At 32.6% G+C, this 18,933-nt stretch overlaps 2 protein-coding genes across 2 annotated transcripts; both read left to right on the forward strand.

Moving 5' to 3' along the window:
* Positions 1-3,853: 3,853 nt before the first annotated feature.
* LOC135833784 (histidine-rich glycoprotein-like) lies at positions 3,854-4,855 on the forward strand. Its single transcript, XM_065347541.1, has one exon. It carries the CDS (start codon positions 3,947-3,949, stop codon positions 4,799-4,801), a length of 855 nt encoding a protein of 284 aa, XP_065203613.1. The 5' UTR covers positions 3,854-3,946; the 3' UTR covers positions 4,802-4,855.
* Positions 4,856-10,239: 5,384 nt separating this feature from the next.
* Positions 10,240-11,328, forward strand: LOC135833785 (histidine-rich glycoprotein-like). Its single transcript, XM_065347542.1, has one exon. It carries the CDS (start codon positions 10,310-10,312, stop codon positions 11,129-11,131), a length of 822 nt encoding a protein of 273 aa, XP_065203614.1. The 5' UTR covers positions 10,240-10,309; the 3' UTR covers positions 11,132-11,328.
* Positions 11,329-18,933: the final 7,605 nt, after the last annotated feature.

Genomic DNA, 18,933 nt, shown 5'->3' on the forward strand with positions numbered 1-18,933 from the left:
GAATAAAAAATTTAAAATGACTGTACTAATCATGCATGCTATTACACCGTGTAGAATTCTAAGGACATTCATGTGTATTTTACGACAAAAAAGTCTCACCGTCTGGTCTTGGTCTTGGTTGGATAAATCGTATAAAGCGTTAAATCGTATACTTACCTAATTATCAAAATACTCACTACGAGTAAATAGGTAACTAATTAAACACTTCCGATCAAATTTTCTAATTTTATATAGGTAAATGGTGAAATACTCTCGTTTACACGTTGTATGTAATAATTCACAAGTCAAGGACTTGCGGCGCCAAATCAGATAAATATTAGGTACTTTTCGAACACCTATATACCTATCTACCAATCTATTTTCAAACCGTAATAAAACGATCTAACATAATTTACGCCCAATCTACAATAGGAATGTTCAATTCGAGTTTTAGAATTATTATCCATTACCTCTGAATAATCGTATCGGTTTAATAATACATGAGTCAGTAATCCATTCTTCTCTCGGAAAGGGATAATACCTTTCTGAGGTAAGAATTTTCCACTCATAGCTTTAGATACCTAGACCTTAGATATACCTACTTGCCATATTAATAACATTGCCCTTATTCGACAACGATCGCTCTCTGGGCCAAATATACTACACACCTTCGCAATGTGTGAAGAATTTATTATAACTATACGAGCTTTGCAGCTTGGCACTTCTCAAAATTAAACCGCCGCCGCAAGAACTTTATTATTAGAGATCGATACCCTACACTGAAAAAAAGTTTACATCGGATAAACACTTTCCTCTTTTCACTTCTGAAGGTTAAAGTTCATTAGACTAACTGTTAACATAGCTAACATTTATACGCGATTCACCCTTCCCCGTCCCTCACAGGCCATCGAACCGTTTCGTTCCATTTTCTCGTCCGTTTATCAACATACGAAAAAATCTTTCTTCCAAAAATCTTCGTTAATCAGTTTTTTCCATCGATGATTATCCTACGTAGGTATATACATACAAAGTACACTCGCGTTTTAATAAAATTAAACACGCTTTTTATATTTAATTATACGCTAGATTTGGAAAATCGCTGAAGTAGCTAGGCCTTTAAGTATACTTAGTAGTTCGGCTATAACTGCATGTTTCGAGGTAGAGGTAATTTTAACTATAGCTCAACTAGTCTGATAGTTGTATATGGTATCTACTCGATATAGGCCTATCTTTGTGATGGAAACGAACGCCAATCAATTGTCATCTACGATACGATGAATGAGTAATGGAATGCTTTTCAACGTACACGTATGTCCATTATTCATTCAGGTTAATCCAAAGGTGAAACAATATTTTAAATGAATTATTCGCACATATTGACGCACCTTTTCGAATTTCCAAGGCTCGTACGGGGTGGAAATTCATCTTTTAGGTCACGAATTTTGTTTTAAAACAACATACCTGTACGTAAGGTAATAAGCTGGCTCGAATTAATAACGCCCCTCTCTACTGAGAATGGTAGACAAATAGGTAACTAATAAGTAGGTACCTACCAATTTCAATAAGAAATAAATATGTAACAAAATGTCCCATTTAAATTGAGACGATTTAAATGTTTTTGGGGAAACAACGGAAATCTAAACAAGATGATGATCATTGATCAGATAGGTATTTTCTCCTTGAAGCAAACTTTTTTTTTTGCCACCATCCATACATACCTACCTACCCTTCACCTCTAAAAGTATCACCAACAGCAGATACAAAACTTAAAAATTTTGACCAATTTCAGAATTTGGATTGAATCTTCACCAACTACATCCATCTGACCTGCTCGACCTCGTCCTATTTTTTCAATTTTTTGTTCATTTGTATTCTCCAGTAACGTATGTAGGTAGGTATAACTAAAGAAACTTCACGAGATATCCGCCACCGATTTGAACTGGGTGATTCCACGTCAATTCAACCAAGAAGTAGTAAGGAAGGTCGGCGATTTTTTTGAAATTTTTCTTGTAGAAAGACATTCTGAAGGGATGACCAATGGCACAAATCGCAGCCCTCTAGCCCTTTTTTGAAAGCTGCTAGGGGATGTCAAAATTTTCAGTGAACTTGAAATAATTATGTATCATCTATTTTAGCAGTAAATTACTCGATAACCGCGATACCTACCAAAATGGAACTTTTTCCAATAGTTAGGGGTTTTGAAAGGTTTTTTTTTGGTGATATCACAAGAATCAGTGTTGCCACTTTTTTCGTACGAAAAATCAACTCGAAAATTTTCAAAACGTAGTTTTCATATCGTTCCGTCTTTCAAAATTTTTGAAAAAAAAATAATTATTATGGACAACTTTTCATGCTGAACGACCTTATTAAAAAGTTGGGATGACATTATTTCGTAAAGTCGATTTTAAAAAAATTGAAAGTTTGTGGGAAAAAAATGAAATTTTTTGATTTAAAACATGAAAAAAAGTTTTGATTGGTGAAGTTGACCCATTCGACCACTATTTTTACGTATCCGTTGAAAAAGTTGAAAAAACCCTTTCACTCAATGAAATGAACTCATCACAAAAAAAATCAAAATTTGAAGAAATTCAAAAAATAAACGAATTTTAATTTTTTTGCTATGAGTGTAATTTTTATCAACTATTTCATGAAATACGTCAGAAAGAGGTCGAAATGAGACAACTTAATAAATTTAATCTTTTTTTGATGTTTAGAATTGAAAATTGATTTTTTTTCAAATTTTGATTTTTTGTGATGAGTTCATTTCATCGAGTGAAAAGGGATTTTCAACTCTTTCAACAGAAACATAGACTAAACATAGGGGTCAAATGGGCCAACTTCACCTTCTTTCACCTGTGAGCTCCCCGGCGTGGCGCGATAAAATGAATGGAAATAAAATTAAAGATATTATGGGGAATTTTCTTTTCAAAAAAACTTTGACATCCCCTAGCAGCCTTTAAAAAACGACAAGAGGGCTGCGATTTGCGTCATTGGTCATCCCTTCAAAAGGCCTTTCCACAGGAAAAATTTCAAAAAAAAATCGTTGACCCCCCCCCCCCCCTTATCACTTTTTGGTCGAATTGACGTGGAATGCCTCAACAGCTAGGTACTACAATTCTTAGAAAGAGCATGGCCTGACCTTTATAAGCACAATTTCAACTGCCAAAATTGATTTTTCGAAGTTTGGCGAATTTCCGAAAATCCTTACTTATGCTCAAAAAATGTATTTACGTATTCTGATATCAACTCCTTCGAGTCAAATTTCACAATTTTTGGCCGTTCTAAAGCCTCCAGCGTGATTTTAAATTTATGCAGAATTTTTGAATTTTTCCAGAAGTCCTGAAAATTAACTTAACTAGTTGTAATTAAAAATCGAGTTGAAATTTACTCTTGATCTGTTTAACAACTCTATCCATTTGAACCAATTTCTAAGCGGACACTTCGAGTGTAATTTTTGACCAGAATATTTTTTATCTTCAAATTTTTAGGTCTCCAAATAAATTTTTACGCCCCCCGAAGAACTGCAAAAATTTTTAACAAATCGAAAATCGCATTTGAATGCGCTCCAAGGTGGTTCAAAATATTGAAATTCAGTTCGACGAAGTTTTTAAGTAATTTGAGGCTAATAATTTTCATAATTTTTACTAAATAAATGTAAGTATTCATTCAGTAAAAACGATGAATTGCAAACCCCCATTAAAAGTCAAGATCACACGAATCTCACCCCACCACCATACCCTACTCCACCACCAAAATCTCTCCCAAATCCACGTATCTTTAGGAACTGTACACCAGTCACGGTTGATGAAAGTACCATCACCATTCATCTGGGTATACAGACACCAGTATCTGCAGCGTGGAAGAGATGTGAAAGCGTAACAACCTCAACTTTAACCGCTTGTCAATGATGTCTTCATTATAAATACACAGATTAGGTAGTTCAATGTGTTAGTTAAACACCATCAAAATGGTGGCGCGTGTCTCGCTATTAATTGCTTTATCGATACTAACCATTGTTATTGTTACTGGTCGCGAGCTTAGTAGTAAAAATGCGGAAGTGGTGCCGATTCAATCGAACAATGTCGACTTAAGTGAAGTTTTTCATTTAATCCAAAAACGTGAAACGCCTCAAGTAGGCACCCTCGTACAAAATGATCAAGTTGCATCGGCCAGTCACAAGAAGAAGAAAAAAAAGAAAAAGAAGAAATGGAAGAAAGGAGGTGGCCACAAATACCACGCTGACCACCATAAGAAAAAAGGTCACAAAAGTGAAAAAGGATATAAAAAGAAACACCACTTCGACAAAGGTGAAAAAGGTAAACATGGCAAAGAAGAACACGAAGGACATTACAAAAAGAAAAAAGGTCATAAAAAGAAGAAACACGACGAAGCTGAAAAATACGGAGAACATCATAAGGCTGAGAAAGGTCACAAAGGTGCCAAATTTGGCGAAAAAGGCGGCCACAAAAAGGGGCATAAAACTAAAGGCTATCATAACAAGTTCCATAAAGATGAATACCATAAAGAGCACAAATTCTACGATCATCATGATAAAAAGGGCCACCACAAGAAACACGGGCATCATCACAAGCATCATGCTAAGAAAGAAGGTAAACATAAGAAAGGTGGTCACCATAAATCTGCTTTCAAACACGATCATAAAGGCAAGAAAGGCAAAAGTGAAAAAGGACATTACGATAAAGAAGAAAAGGGACACAAAAGTAAGAAAGGACATGACGAGAAACATTCCCACAAATCGAAATATGGCAAAAAGGGAGGCCATAAAGAAGGCAAGAAGTATGGTTATAGTAAAAAACATTAATTATTTTAGCGTAATGTGTTCATGTTTATTGATTTATTATTACATCATGATGATGCAATTATTCATTCAATTTGTCGTTTGGAGTAAATTCCATTATTTAAAAAAAAATTACAATTTATTTAATTTGCTTCGGATTTTTCAGTGCAGAAAAATTATGCAAGTAATGAAAAATTTTGTACATTCAATTTTAGTAGCTAAATTTTGCTTTATTTAAAAATGTTCAAATTTTACTGAATTTAAAATGCGTAATATTATAATTAGGTAGGTAAAAAATTTATATCTAGTCTTATATTTGGTATTTGCCATTTAAAATTTATGACTACCAAATATTTTATTCCATTATACGTTTTGTAATCTAGTATGAAATAAACTGAACTGATGATTTCACAACAATTAGGTGGTGAAACACAATACCTACCTATCTGATGACTTTTCACTTAACATGCATTTAATATAATTTTGAAAAGATGACGTTGCTGAAATGTGATTTGTTTATTGTGCTACCAAAAAATTTTTTTTTTGAGGAGGAAAAAATTAATTATAAGTAATTTATTTAATGCAAATTGTTTGTAAATAAAATGTATTGCATGTCAATTTCAAGATGGAATTTCACTAATAAAATTCTAATGAAAATGTTTTTTCAAATTCATTGATTTGTATGCTGACTGTTTACTAGGTACCTACATACCTACTTACCAAGCATTTTTAGGTCCTACTTCAAGGTAAAAAAAATTCACCTTCAAATCTACGTAAGTACGAGTAAAAGAACATCAAGCTCCGTAAAAAAAAGCTCTCCACCTTTATAAAAATACTCGTCAAAATTCTTTATTGACTGAATAAATTTTCCAACCAAATTGTAGTTATCTCACTTTGAAAATTTTCAAACCTCCTACGTTGAAACTTTCAATACGTTTTGACAATACAAAAATGGCAGCAAGAATTGTGATTAATGAAGTGTAAACAGCAAAACAGAATTTACAAAATTCTGTAAGCTTTTATACACAAAAGTAAGATAAACGAACAGTGGCCACGAACGAAATGACGTATTCGCTTTAGTGTCACCGTGTGCTACAATGATTTATAGCTTCTCTTCACATACGTATGTAGATATTCGGATGGAAATTAATATAACCGTTGTTTGCATAGTATTTATATGCCGTGATTTTTGCGGTAAAACGTATGTTTATTGATGATTTTCCTAGCAGAAGCAAACCCTATTGAAATAATTTCACTGGGATGAGTAGGGTAGGTACTTACTTTCCTGGGGCTTTTTCACGCTTGGTAAATTCACATACTTCGTAGGAAATCTTCATCCTTGCGTTTACGTTGTGGTTTTATGCGTAGGTATGGTTAATTTTTTCTTATTTTTTCCCCATTCAAAAAAAAAAAAGATAGTTTCCTGAATTACCAATAATTACGTAGTTGGTATTTAGATGTAATTACTGCTGCAAGTTGTTTGGAAGAAATTAAATCTACAAAATGAAGGTGAAAATTCATGGTCAATTGCCAATTTCTGAATGTTAGACTGAAAATTTACCCTTCCCCCGTCCCCATCTTCCATAAACGTATTTGCCAAAACTTTCAATTTTTTAGAACATCGCTATCATGATTTCTAACGAAGATATTATTTTAAAGCTTCCGTTAAGGGCAATTTAAAACGAAAAAAAGGGGGGAAATGTAAGAAATGTACCAGTTTAGACTTCAAATAAGTTCGTAGGTACCTCACTAGATATTCTTTTAAAACATGAGATCGTTAAGGAAAAACGTTTCCGGCCTTTCAAACCATATTACTCCCTGGTAAAGAGCCCCTCAAGTTAAAAAAATCACAAACATTTAAAATCAATTAAAATCAGGGAAATTTTTTTGAAAATATCTCATTGACACGTTAGAATTGTTCTACGCAAAACCTTTTTCAAGAAAAAACCTTCATTGGACCCCCTCCCCCCAAATGTTGTTGGTTCTCTTGTAAGTTACGGAGCCCACCAAATCCGGAAAAAATAAAAAAAACTATAGACAATTAATGACTGTAGAAATTTTTTGAAAATTTTTCAATAGAAAGAATCTTTCTAAATAAGCACATTTTCAAAAAAAAAACTCTCCCTTGGTCCTCCAAATGACGTCGACCACCTTGTATAAAGCCCTAAAAGTTAAAAAAAATATTAAAACAGATAAGTATAGAAAACTGATGTCTGCAATTTGAAAATTTTTCATCGCTGAGCAGAACACTTCTGAGAACTACCCTTTTTCACTTATTTTTAAGGGGCACACTAGTTCTCCAAAGTTATAAGTCCATAATTTTTTGTACCCCCTCCCCAACCTAAACCTCCAAAAATAATTGATTTTCGCCTCATCTATTTAAAAAGTCCTCTTTTTGTTCCAAAAGTCCTGTTTTTTTGCCAAACTCGCTGTTTTTTCCCCATCAAATTTTCCCCAATTCAATGTCAAAAAGCGTCAATTTTCTGCAAAATTGTTAAAAATTGTCCATTCTTGGTAAAACTATCAAAAGGACCAATTTTTGGCGAGTTGACGAAAAGTTCTTTTCGTCAAAATTATCAGAAAGTAATTTTTTGATTAAACAGTTAAATGGTCGTAATTTTTGCCCAAGTTGATCAGAAATTTTTGCTTTGTTGCCAAAAAAGTCCAATAAGCATTGATTTTTTGCCTTTCCTGCTTAAAAAGCTCAATTCTTGTTTCAAAGTTTGCCAAACAAAACTTCTAGTTTTTCACAAAATTGCTAAAAAAAAAGCGTAAACTTGTAAAAAAAAAATATTCTTTGTAAACGTTCATTTAGATTTGCAAATTATCTACCCCAATCAAATCACAAGTGGGTAGGTTTTAATTTTCAGCTGTAGAAATTGATGACAGGATCTTCTGAAATAATTTCAATGCGATGAAAGAAAAACTGTCACATGCTGGAGGCTCCAGATCGCCTCAAAATTGATGTTTGGTTATCAATCCGAATTGTCGATTCAAAAACAGGAATCGATTTTCGGATCCATGAGCTCACTTGAAAAAGACAAATCTATTCAATTTTTTTAAATTGGTCTTTTTTTTTTAGAAGATATCATTCTACATAGGTAGGTAAACATACTTAATTTTAAAAAACTGTCTCCTCCTACTTGCAAGTATTATTTTATCATTCAAAAAAAATGTAAGGGAAATAGATTTTTTTGAACCCCATGAACATTGACTCTAATGAAACTTGGAGTTTGGAGGAAGTAGAGGATGATTCACAAAAAAAAGTCACATGATTCTCATTTTCCAAATTGGTATTAGTACTGATTACACTTGGACTACCTATTAGGAAAAGTGCCCAAATAAAAAAATCCTTATTAAAAAAATCCAAACTAAAAAATTTGAGAAAAATCGGAATGGAAATCAATGTTAAGAATCCAGAATCGTTTTGACGTTGCGAGGTCCAAGAGGGGATGAGAGGATTGTCCCAAATTTCTCAAAACTATTCATTCTTCCTTCCAAGGTTTCAGGCTGATCCAAATTCAAGAATCTTAAAAACAATTTTCATCATGCATATAAATTGTAGAGTTGTTTTCGAATCTAACGTCACTTTGACTCAATAGAGTGGGTATACAAAAAGATTTTTAAAAAAATTTTAAATACATTTTTTCACTTTCCCTACCATTTCTTTTCTTTTCTATTGTATTTTCAAACAATGAATCTCAGCGACCGCAATGTTGGTAAAATTTTGAATTTTTCGGAAAAGGAATCTGATTAGGATCAAGGGATCACTCGAAACAAATTACTTGAGTACCTGAGTAGGTATCTGTTTCAATTTCTGAATTTCCTTTTTTTTCTTTTTTAAAGCGCATAAAATTTATCTTTTAATTTCAGTTGTACATGAGGGTGGTAGTTCTATTCTAATGACCTCTTAAACCTAAAAACATCTAGAATTTCATTTACAAATTACGTAAGTAACATTCCCAATCCCAATTTCCTCATATTCCCAAATAGGTACCTATCTACCACACGATGACAATGTCGATAAAACTATAAACGATACAAATAATCTGCCATCGTCTCTATTCTCTCCTAGCAAGCTGAAACGACCACACGACCACCCTATATGAAAAAGCATGGTAAATGTGGCGTTAAAAATGTTGAATTATTTTGTTCGTTTGTAAAAGAAGGAAAGCACTTGTGCGAAAACGCTGAAAAAACTTTCGATAAAAAGTTTATAAGAAGCAGTTCTTCTTCCTTGACGTTTTTACTCGTTAGATTTCTAATTTATTAGACTTGCCATGTCTGAAGTCTTTTTCATTTGCTTTGCCACAAAATTCGCAACTGAATCAACCAACTTTCGAAAAATATTACCAATTAAATACTTATTTGATAATTGTTTCAAAAAAGTTTACGCAGTTCGCGATTACGTAAGAATACCGAAATAAACGTCACCGCTTTGTAAACAAATACCGAGACATACGTAGGTAGGTTGAGAGAATTAATTTCTGCAATGAAGTAAAACCACAATAATAAAGTAATGAGAATCGCGAACTGTGTAGGAATAGGAAACCGCATATTTCTAAATAACTACTTTTGAACTGAATTCAAAAACGTATTGATCCATAATTAAATAATTAATGATAAAATAGGTACCTAGGTACTTTTTTTTTTTAAATACCGGTTGAATAGGTATTTTCTTGGGTTATATTTTCTTCAATTTTTTAATCCAGCAGCTCATTGAAAAATGGACACATATGTACCTATTTGAGAGTCAAATAGTATCTCTGGTCTGCTCAAGCTTTTCCTATATTACTTAATAGGTACCTAGGTAGCTTGAAAATCAATAAAATTTCCCCTGCTTTCTTCCAGCCTTCGATCAAATGTCATTTTCCTTGCATCATATGTAAGTATATACCTCTCTATTGACCTGACACAAAAGTATTTTCTATCATGCATGTTCTCTAATTAATATGGGAATCACAGATAATGAAATTGAACTTTTACTATGCTATCATCACCCCATAATGCATGGGCTGAATATTTCACCAATTTAATGCTGCTACTCATATTCCCATGAACCACACTATCCTAGATGTTTGGCGGTGCGCGTAAACATTGATAGGTAATCCGCAACGAATATTATTTAATACAGATTGTGACAAGAAAAAAAAAAACTTGAGCCTAATCAACCATCCATTAAATACCGAGCAGATGCCGTAAACGAGTGAAAGAGTTAAACGTTGTGTTTTAATTTGGTAATTTCCCAACTTTGGCGCAGCCGTTAATGGGCCAAAAGTAATCAGTGAAGCATCTAATAACATTTTACATTCGAAGATACCCAATCCTACTCTTTGTTGGTTTTTCTAACCTATCGAGGAGGATTCAGTATAAAAATATTACCATTAACGGAGACTTGTTCCAGTTCATGCATACTTATCTGTGAGGTTATTGCATCTACAGAAGGGGTAATTGTCCTTTAAAAACAAACGTTTAAATCTATAAATAGCGTCATCGCGTATCACTATGTCGTAAATTCATCTTTCGTTCATCATGTTCAAATCGTCTTACTGTAAATTATTGTTGTGGTTTTTATTGTTGTATATCATTTCGTTAGTATGTGCACGTGCCATTCAGGAACAAGTGTCAGAAGTAAAGGAATTATTAGCTCCGCAACCTAGCCAACAAGTTGCAGCCAATGCGCCAGTAGCAGATACCCAAGTAGCCGAGTCCAAGAAGAAAAAGAAACATTGGAAAAAAGGCGGCGGTGAAAAGCATCATTCAGATCACTTTTCCAAAAAAGGTAAAAAATCAGATAAAGGATACAAATCCAAACACTCGCATAAAAAAGGCAAAAAAGGACACCATAAAAAGGGCAAAAAGAAGAAGCACTTTAAAGAAGAAAGCGGCCATAAAAAAAAGAAACACGACGAAGGAGGTTACCACAAAGAGCATAAAAAAGGCGAAAAGGGAGAAAAAGGACACAAATACGAAGACCATGGAAGCTACAAAAAAGGACACAGTACCAAAGGTAAACACGAAGTACACAAATTAGACGAGTTCAAGAAGAAGAAACACTTTTACGATGAACATCACGATGAAAAGCATCACAAGAAGCATGGAGGCTACGAACATAAGCATGGACATAAGAAAGGAGGCAAGTACAAGAAAGGACATAAGAAACATAAGTTTGAAGAAGGTCACAAAGGCAAGAAAGGAAAACATCATAAAGGTAAACATCACAAAGAACATAAAGGACATAAGAAAGAAGGCGGCGATAAGAAGAAATGGGGTCATAAATCCGAATTCGCTAAGAAAGGAGGACATAAGGAAGATAAGAAATGGGGATTCAGCAAAAAGAAGAGCAGTGGCTAGACAATTTGTTCGAAACATCCATACAACTATTTTGACTGCTGTGATAGGACTGATTATTTATGTAAGTGCGTAATGCATAATAGTTCTTATTCATTTTTAATTTAATAGTCATTATTCAATGACGATTTTCAGTTTAGTATACGGTATTTTTATGGTTCTTATTGAATCATTAAACCAGTTTCGAGTCAATTTTTAAAAGTTTGCTTCAATATTTTTATTGAATCGCTAGGTATTAATTAATTTATTTGTAAATAAATTATTTATGCTTGTTGTCAATTTCTTTCATTTGCTTGACGGCTTTTTTTGGAAGTTCAGTGGAGCACTTCAGTTTTTGTAAATATTTACGAAATAGTTTGAAAAAAAAATTTGATTCAATTCACGAGGAAATTTGGTGAACAGGAAATGTACATATCAAGTTTAAAAACTCAAATCATATTTTTTTGAAAACATATAAATCCAAATTTCATTATTTTATTACCGATCTTTGATTTTTATAATACATCGTTAGGTACTTCATTAGTAGTTACCTAAATTATTAATGTTCTTAATTTTGTGCCAAAATACTTATTTTGTGTGTTCCTTCAAAGTATTGAATAGGCAACTTATTGTACTTGTTTGTTGGTTCACGCGTGATTAAAAAGTCAACGTCTCTTGCGAGTTAGCTGGCAAGTCAAGGTTAATCTATGTATGTATAATTTATCTGTGTTTTGAGGCTAGATGGCTGAGATTTGGTTAGTATGTAGCTTACTCTATTTTTGAACCTTCAAATCGTCTGGAAATAGGTGCGAACCATTTTGAGCAGTTTTGGAGCCTCTTGCAGACTTTTTAAAGTTGAAATTTTCACAAAATTTTACCCAATTTTAAAATACTAGTGTTGACTTTACACTCTTATCCTGTCATATTTTAAAGATTTTAGATGATTAAAAAAAAGATTGTGTTGATAGATATCTAATCGGTCAAGTAAATGTCAACAAGCTCCAATCGCATTACATAGTTGTTGGAGGGTTCAAAACGACTTAAACCCATCTTCAATCGACTCAGCGTGTGGAAATTAGGGCAATATTACAGTAAATTTTAGCTTTCCAACTTTATTGAATAAAATTTTTAGGAAATTTAAAGTTTTGAAAATCTGCTGAATGCTCAAGAGCTGCTCTAAAGTCAAAACTGTTCGAAAAGTTTCCAATCGACTTGAAGAGTTGGAAATAGAGTAGATACACATCAAACTTCAGATTTTTAGATACAATTTTTATTTCTCTTCATACGATTTTCAAAAATCGAAAAATGTACTCGAACTTCTGAAATTGTGGCCGGTGATATACTTTGCCAATTTGCCATGCTCTTTCGATCTAGCTTTGTCCTCTCCAAAAAATTGTAATTTGGTTGGGATGCCCAGTCTCTTGTTACATTTCATTTACGAAGCTCGTGTCGATGATCTGGTAAAATAACCATCTCAATTTTCATCCTAATTAATTCTGGAGAAACTGCCGATTTTTGGAAGTTTGTATCTCGTAACCGGTTAAACTTTTAGCGGATTTTCTGATGTATTTCAAGGGAGAAAAATTCAAATTGATGGCTGAAAATTGAAATTTTAAAATCTCATTACTGAACTTTTCATATTGAAGACAAAAGTTGAAACCTATACCACTTGAAAATTTGAAAAAATTATCGCAAAGATCTTTTTTATAACACGAGTATAATTTTCTAAATGGGTTCACAACACCTGCTGGGTGGAAACTAGGGGGAGGGGGTAAAAGTAGACCTGTAATTTATATCAATCACTTATTTTTGTTTTGAAAAAGAACCCTCTGTCTCTTCTCAAGCCCCCCCCTCGATTTCAGGAAAAAGAGGTGGGTAAAAGACTTCAATCCACAGTTTTACCAGAAGTGCCCTATCTATTTAAAAAGCATTCGAATACGACTACTTTTGACTGATTGAATAAAATTCTACACGTCTAAAAAGTTCCAGCATTAAAAAAAAAAACAGTTTACTTATTTTCTTAGTTTCTGGGGGCCTTCAAAGAAAAAACATCCGACTGAACTGAAAAAATCAGCGAATTTTTTTGAAAAGTTCGAACCTTGTTTAGAATTGTACACGTACTTACTCATCAGATCAACAATCAGAAAAAGTTGTCTCAAAGCCAGGGCCTATTCTAAGGAAAATTTGGAGCTGCGCAAACATAGCTCACGATGCGACTGATCAACAAATAATGAGGGCCCGAGCAAAGCGAGGGCAAAAGCTTTTGAAAATTAATGATTATTCAGAAGTAAAACAACATTAAGTACCTATTTTTAATGCGAGAAGTCAATTTTTCTACTTTTTACTAACATTTGGTCAGAGAAAAAAAAAGAAAAGAAAATGATCTAGCCCGAGCGAAGCGAGGGCGAAAACTGCGAAAAATTGATAATTTGAAACACAAAACAACATTAATCTTGATGCAGAAAATTAACTTTCATGGCTTCAAAATTTCTTGTTTTCTGGAAATTAAAACATTTTCAGAAGTAAGAATGCGAGTGCAAAGCTATCAGAAATTCACAATTCTTCATTTTTTCAGGACAAAATTCAAAATTTTTACGAATTTTTGACGAAAAATAGAACTTTTTTTTGGTATTTTAGCGAAAAATTGGGACTTTCTGGTATATATGTACTTAATTATGAGAGGATTGAAGAGACCATCTTTTGGTAAAATTCAAGTGAAACAGCATTATTTCTAATGTGAAAAGACAATTATTGTTCTACTCTTCAATTTATACTCAGAGAATGCAAAGGGAAAACGATTTAGCCCGAGCGAAGCGAGGGCAAAAACTTTTGAGAATTTTGATTTCAAAGAAGTAAAAATCCATGGTTTTTGGTAACTTTTTTATTTTCCGAATTGTTTGTCCAAAATTGTTTTTTAATGAATGAATGAATAAAATGAAAAATGCACGCAGCTGAATTTTTGAATTTTTGGAACTGCGCAAACTAATTCGGAACTACACACATTTTTTTTGGAACTGCGCAAAATGTGCGGAGCTGCGCCTTAGAATAGGCCCTGCTCAAAGCAGAGATGATCGACTTCGAAGATTCAATTTTTTTACCATTAAAATTTCAAAATTTTAACGACAATCGGGTTGATTTCAACATTGTTTCATCCAAGTGATTCAGGAATTCAAGATACCTAGTTGTTTTTAGATTTAAAAACTCTTTCTTCAATTTTTTGATTTTTTTAAAAACGTATTCTTTATAAGTTTGTTTTATAATAAAATCAAAATTGAATGGTGTTCTCCTTCTACTTCACAAAAAAATAATTTAAAAACTGTCGAAAATCGAAAAATGTTCAATAGGCACCTCGTCGTTTTAATAGTTTTTATTTCAACTTCGCAATATCGTCCTTGTTGGTATGGAATATGTTTTGAATAGATTTCAGTCGTCCTAAGAAGGAAAGGGGAGGAGTAAACTTGGCTTCGAAAAAATTCACACAATGAAAAAGTCTTTCAACGTGAAATTATGCTCAAAATTTTGTAATTTTTTTATAGGTGCGCCAGTCTCTCCCTCGATCCATTTTTTCCCTTTCGAACAACTCTGTTTTTAGAAAAGTGAAAGGGTTATATTCTTATTTAGAAAAAAAATCAAAGACTTCACTTGAAAATTGTTAGCATAATTTTTTCCACCAGTTACCTTCCTCCGAAGAGAAAATTTCACTTTCGTTAAGTAAGTATTTAGGCAAGAAGTAAGCATCCAAGTCATTTCAAAACAGCAAAACTGATTTTATAGAAGCTAGCTGCAAACAATAAAGATAATTATCGTAAGTTTCAATTGAACGTAAATTTTGCATAGAAAATAATATTCATCGATCGATTATTAAAAAACTAACAACAATCACACATGAATGATGATGATGAAAAACAAAACAACAATAATAATACCCAACGTAAATTCTCAATAAAGTGACCCATTGCATAAATAGGCAAAGCTGAGCCCTTCATTTACACTAAACAATTCAACGAATTAATTTTAAACTTGTAAAACGGTGAAAGTAAATCAATAGATGATTATGATCACAAAAAAAAATTATATAATACTTTTTTTTTACCAGGTATCCTTCTAATACAGACAGATGATAGTAGGTATAGTCTACGAATGATATAGGTACCGACAAATAGGTCGTAAGTGTACGCTATATCTGTGTTTTTTTTTGTGTACCTATAAATAGACACTCCGAGAGATGCGATGAATTGTGAAAATTTTCATTGAAAAGTGCAAACAAATATTTTGAGGTAGGTAATAATTATTTAAATTAATATGCCGATTTACATATAAAAAAATAAATAATAAGAAGAATGTCAAAGTCGTATTTTAAACCGTTTAGGACGCGTTCCTTTATCATGAGCCATATACAAAAGAAATTAATTTAATATTGGATTCGCCAGTTTTAATTTCACGCTTTGACCAGTTCATGTATGAATATTCAAAAATATAAAATTCAGGTCAATAACAGCGATATTTAACTATATTACAGATTGTGTAATGAGTTTATGCATAAATTTTATCAAGTTCGTTAGAACATTTTAGTTCCGCTAAAATTATCAAAAAATTCATAGCACGAGCTTCATCATAAGTATAAACATACGAAACATTATAAGCCTTTCCTTCATCATCAAAATCAAATCGTCTCTAAACAGCGTTATTATTACATAATGAATAATCTCGTTACGGCTTTTTGCCTTCTTTTTATATCACTTATGATGGAAAAAAAAAAGAAAACTATTGGTGGTCTAAATGGAGATGCTTTGAATGTACATAAGTTGATATGTTTATTTATTATTTACAATGAAAAAACACATAGTACATATAATCGAATTCAGAAAATAACAGTTTTGATCATTGTATTTTTATAGCACTCTGTTAAGAAGTTGACCAAGTCTTTATTAGATTTATTTATACAGTTTAGGTTTTTTTTTTCAAACTGTGTATCATCAAATCTCGTTGACAATTTCATTTGTGTTGAATTCTGTGGGCTTAATTTGTGTATGTTTTGCTTCCTCGAAATATTATGTAAAATGTAAAAACGAAATGCACCTTTTTGTATAATATCTTGGAAGTAATTTATAGTACCTACCTATGTATTAGAATAGATTCCAACACGTAATAAAATTATATTTTGCGGTAAGTATTTATCGAGAAAAAAGGAATTATTTATCGGTCAGTATAGTTTAATATTTTATTGGAGAGAATTAGGCTGCAGTATAAGCATAGGCATCTGCTTCTCGCGGGTAATTTCCTGTAATTCAGGATAAACGAATGAAAACTCGTTATAAAGTAAAAACTGCCTATGATAGAAAGTTTCAGGCTTGAATTAATTATAGAAGCTTAGAACTTGTTAAACGCTTCGTTTTAATGTGTAGGTACCTACTTATTGTTTAAATCTCGACTTTTCTCATTTACTTAAAATTTCAATAAGTAATTGTGTCCATATTTTCCGCACGAAAAGATCATATTTGCAACTGACGAATAATTAAATTCATTTCTACAGCAGAAGTCTTTCGTGAAATTAAAATACTTGAGCTATAGGTAACTTTTTTTCACATACTCGTATGTGTGTTATTTATTAATAGATATTCTAGATAGGTAAGTAGGTAGGTACCTAGCTTAAATAGATAGCTTTTTCAAAATTTACTACCCACCCATTCACTACTACATATAAAAAACGCCAACAACACGAAATCATCTTCCATTCACCATATCGACCTACTATAAACCTACACTTCTCGCTTTTCGAATTTCCACATCATTACTAAAAGAGCATTAAAAATCTCGTACCTTTACTAAGAAAACCTCCACAGTAGTTTTCAAACGACCAAAAAAAAGTTTTCCTCAATTAATTTCTGACTGGTGAATTTAGTTGATATTGCGCAACGTCGTAAACGTACAAAAAGGTGGAATTAATCTTTTTCGAAAACTTTAAAAGTATAATTTGGCATTAAAAATGAGAATAAACTTGGTTATCAAGGGTGCTTTAAGAAATTTTTATGTTTAAAAGTTTAAAAGCATCCGCTATCGTCTGATCAATTGACAGATGTTTAGAAATGTTAAAATTACGTTTTTCAAACATATGGCGCTGGCGCCTATTTATAAAGGAGATATCATCAGCTGATGTCAAGAATAGGATACCTATAAACGAAATCATGCGCGGTTTTAATGGTCATTGTTTCGTAAGTAAAGTGAAATTAAAGGTTGAACTATCTTCGAGACGTAATATTTGACTGTTGTTTGACAGATATGGTGTGATGAGTTCAAAAATGCAAAATGGAATACATGTGATTCTGTAACATTTTTAGCCTGAGTTTCCTTGGAACAAAAATAAGTCTTATAATAGCCTATCATGATTCCGAGATTGGGGGCGGTACCAATCACAAAATCCGTTTTGGGATCCGAGGAGCTCAAATCCATAAATATTTCGCTTGTCTGATATATTTTTATTTTTTTGCCAGAACATTAAATGATCTCAGAGTGGAAGGGATTTGGACAAAATTCACTCAGATTCAGTATATATTTCGGCTTGGTATGGCCTACGAATTAAGAGATTGAGTGGGGATGACCAGGGATGACCTTGGGACAATATTCGTGGATGCCCACATTTTTGGGAGGAGGTAGAGAGGGGTAAGAAAGACCAAAAAAGCCAAACTAAAGGTCAACCGATAAGAAATCAAAATTAGTATGACATAAATTCAAAAGTTTAGCCTTCTAGAGTAATTAGGAGGGGATAAAACTAAACTTTTCGTGTTTTTTGATTTTATAAAATTTTGCATCAACTGATTATTACAAATTTTCCATTTTTTCAAAGAAAAATTACCTAAGGAAAGTTTAGATTTGAACAACAACAACAAATTTTTAAAAAATTGTACCCAAATCGATCTCAGAGGCCATTGTTTGTACTGGATTTCATCTTTATTAGTTCTTTAGTAAACATTTTTATCAAACCTAGAACATTTAAAAATCCACCGAAGGCTCTAGAATTGATCAAAACCGCTACCAATAACTTATTTGAAAGATCAACAACAAGAGATGAACCCAAATTGGTTCGCCCATTGAATTCAAAGTTTGTGCAATAACGTCTTCAATGTCGATTCTAGCACTCGAGGTGAATTAGCCGAAGTTGATTTAAAAAAAAAATCAATTTTCAATCCTAGCCCATCATTACAATAATTACTGCATCATACTCGTAGATACATGTAGATACTTTTTAGAAGAAATGACATCATCAAATTTTTACACTGGTACATAGCTTGATTTTGGACATTTTCAGGTAAAAGGGAATGTTTTGTATGTGAACAGACGGCGGACGGTTTTTTCAACCTTTGAAATTGATTTTGGAATTTTCAGAATTACTCCCAGTTCAAAAATAATACCTACATTTTGCGATGTAAAATCTAACTAAACAATGAATGATCTAAAAAAACATTGTTTTGACAGAATTTTTTGGTCCAGGAACAGTCTCTTTGAGTTAAATTTTTTTCGTTGCCATATTGGAAATTAGCGAGTCATATTACCTCAATTTTAGATATTTTCACGATAATTTAGTACAATTTTTGGTCCGCCAATAGCTTGCTTACGGCGTGTGGTCAGGGATCGAAGGTCCGAAGCCTCCGTTTGGCTGAGAGTCCCAGCCATTTTTTTGGAATAAAATAATTATTCGGTCGCCATATTAATGGAAAAGAATTTGAAATTTAGTCAACCAAAAAATTAAATTTGTTCCAATTATTTCAAAAAATCAACTCAAACATTTCGTAAATTAGGTACCTCTACCTATTTTGTATTAACTACCT

Source organism: Planococcus citri, chromosome 2 (genome assembly GCF_950023065.1).
Source record: "Planococcus citri chromosome 2, ihPlaCitr1.1, whole genome shotgun sequence".
NCBI lineage: Eukaryota > Metazoa > Arthropoda > Insecta > Hemiptera > Pseudococcidae > Planococcus > Planococcus citri.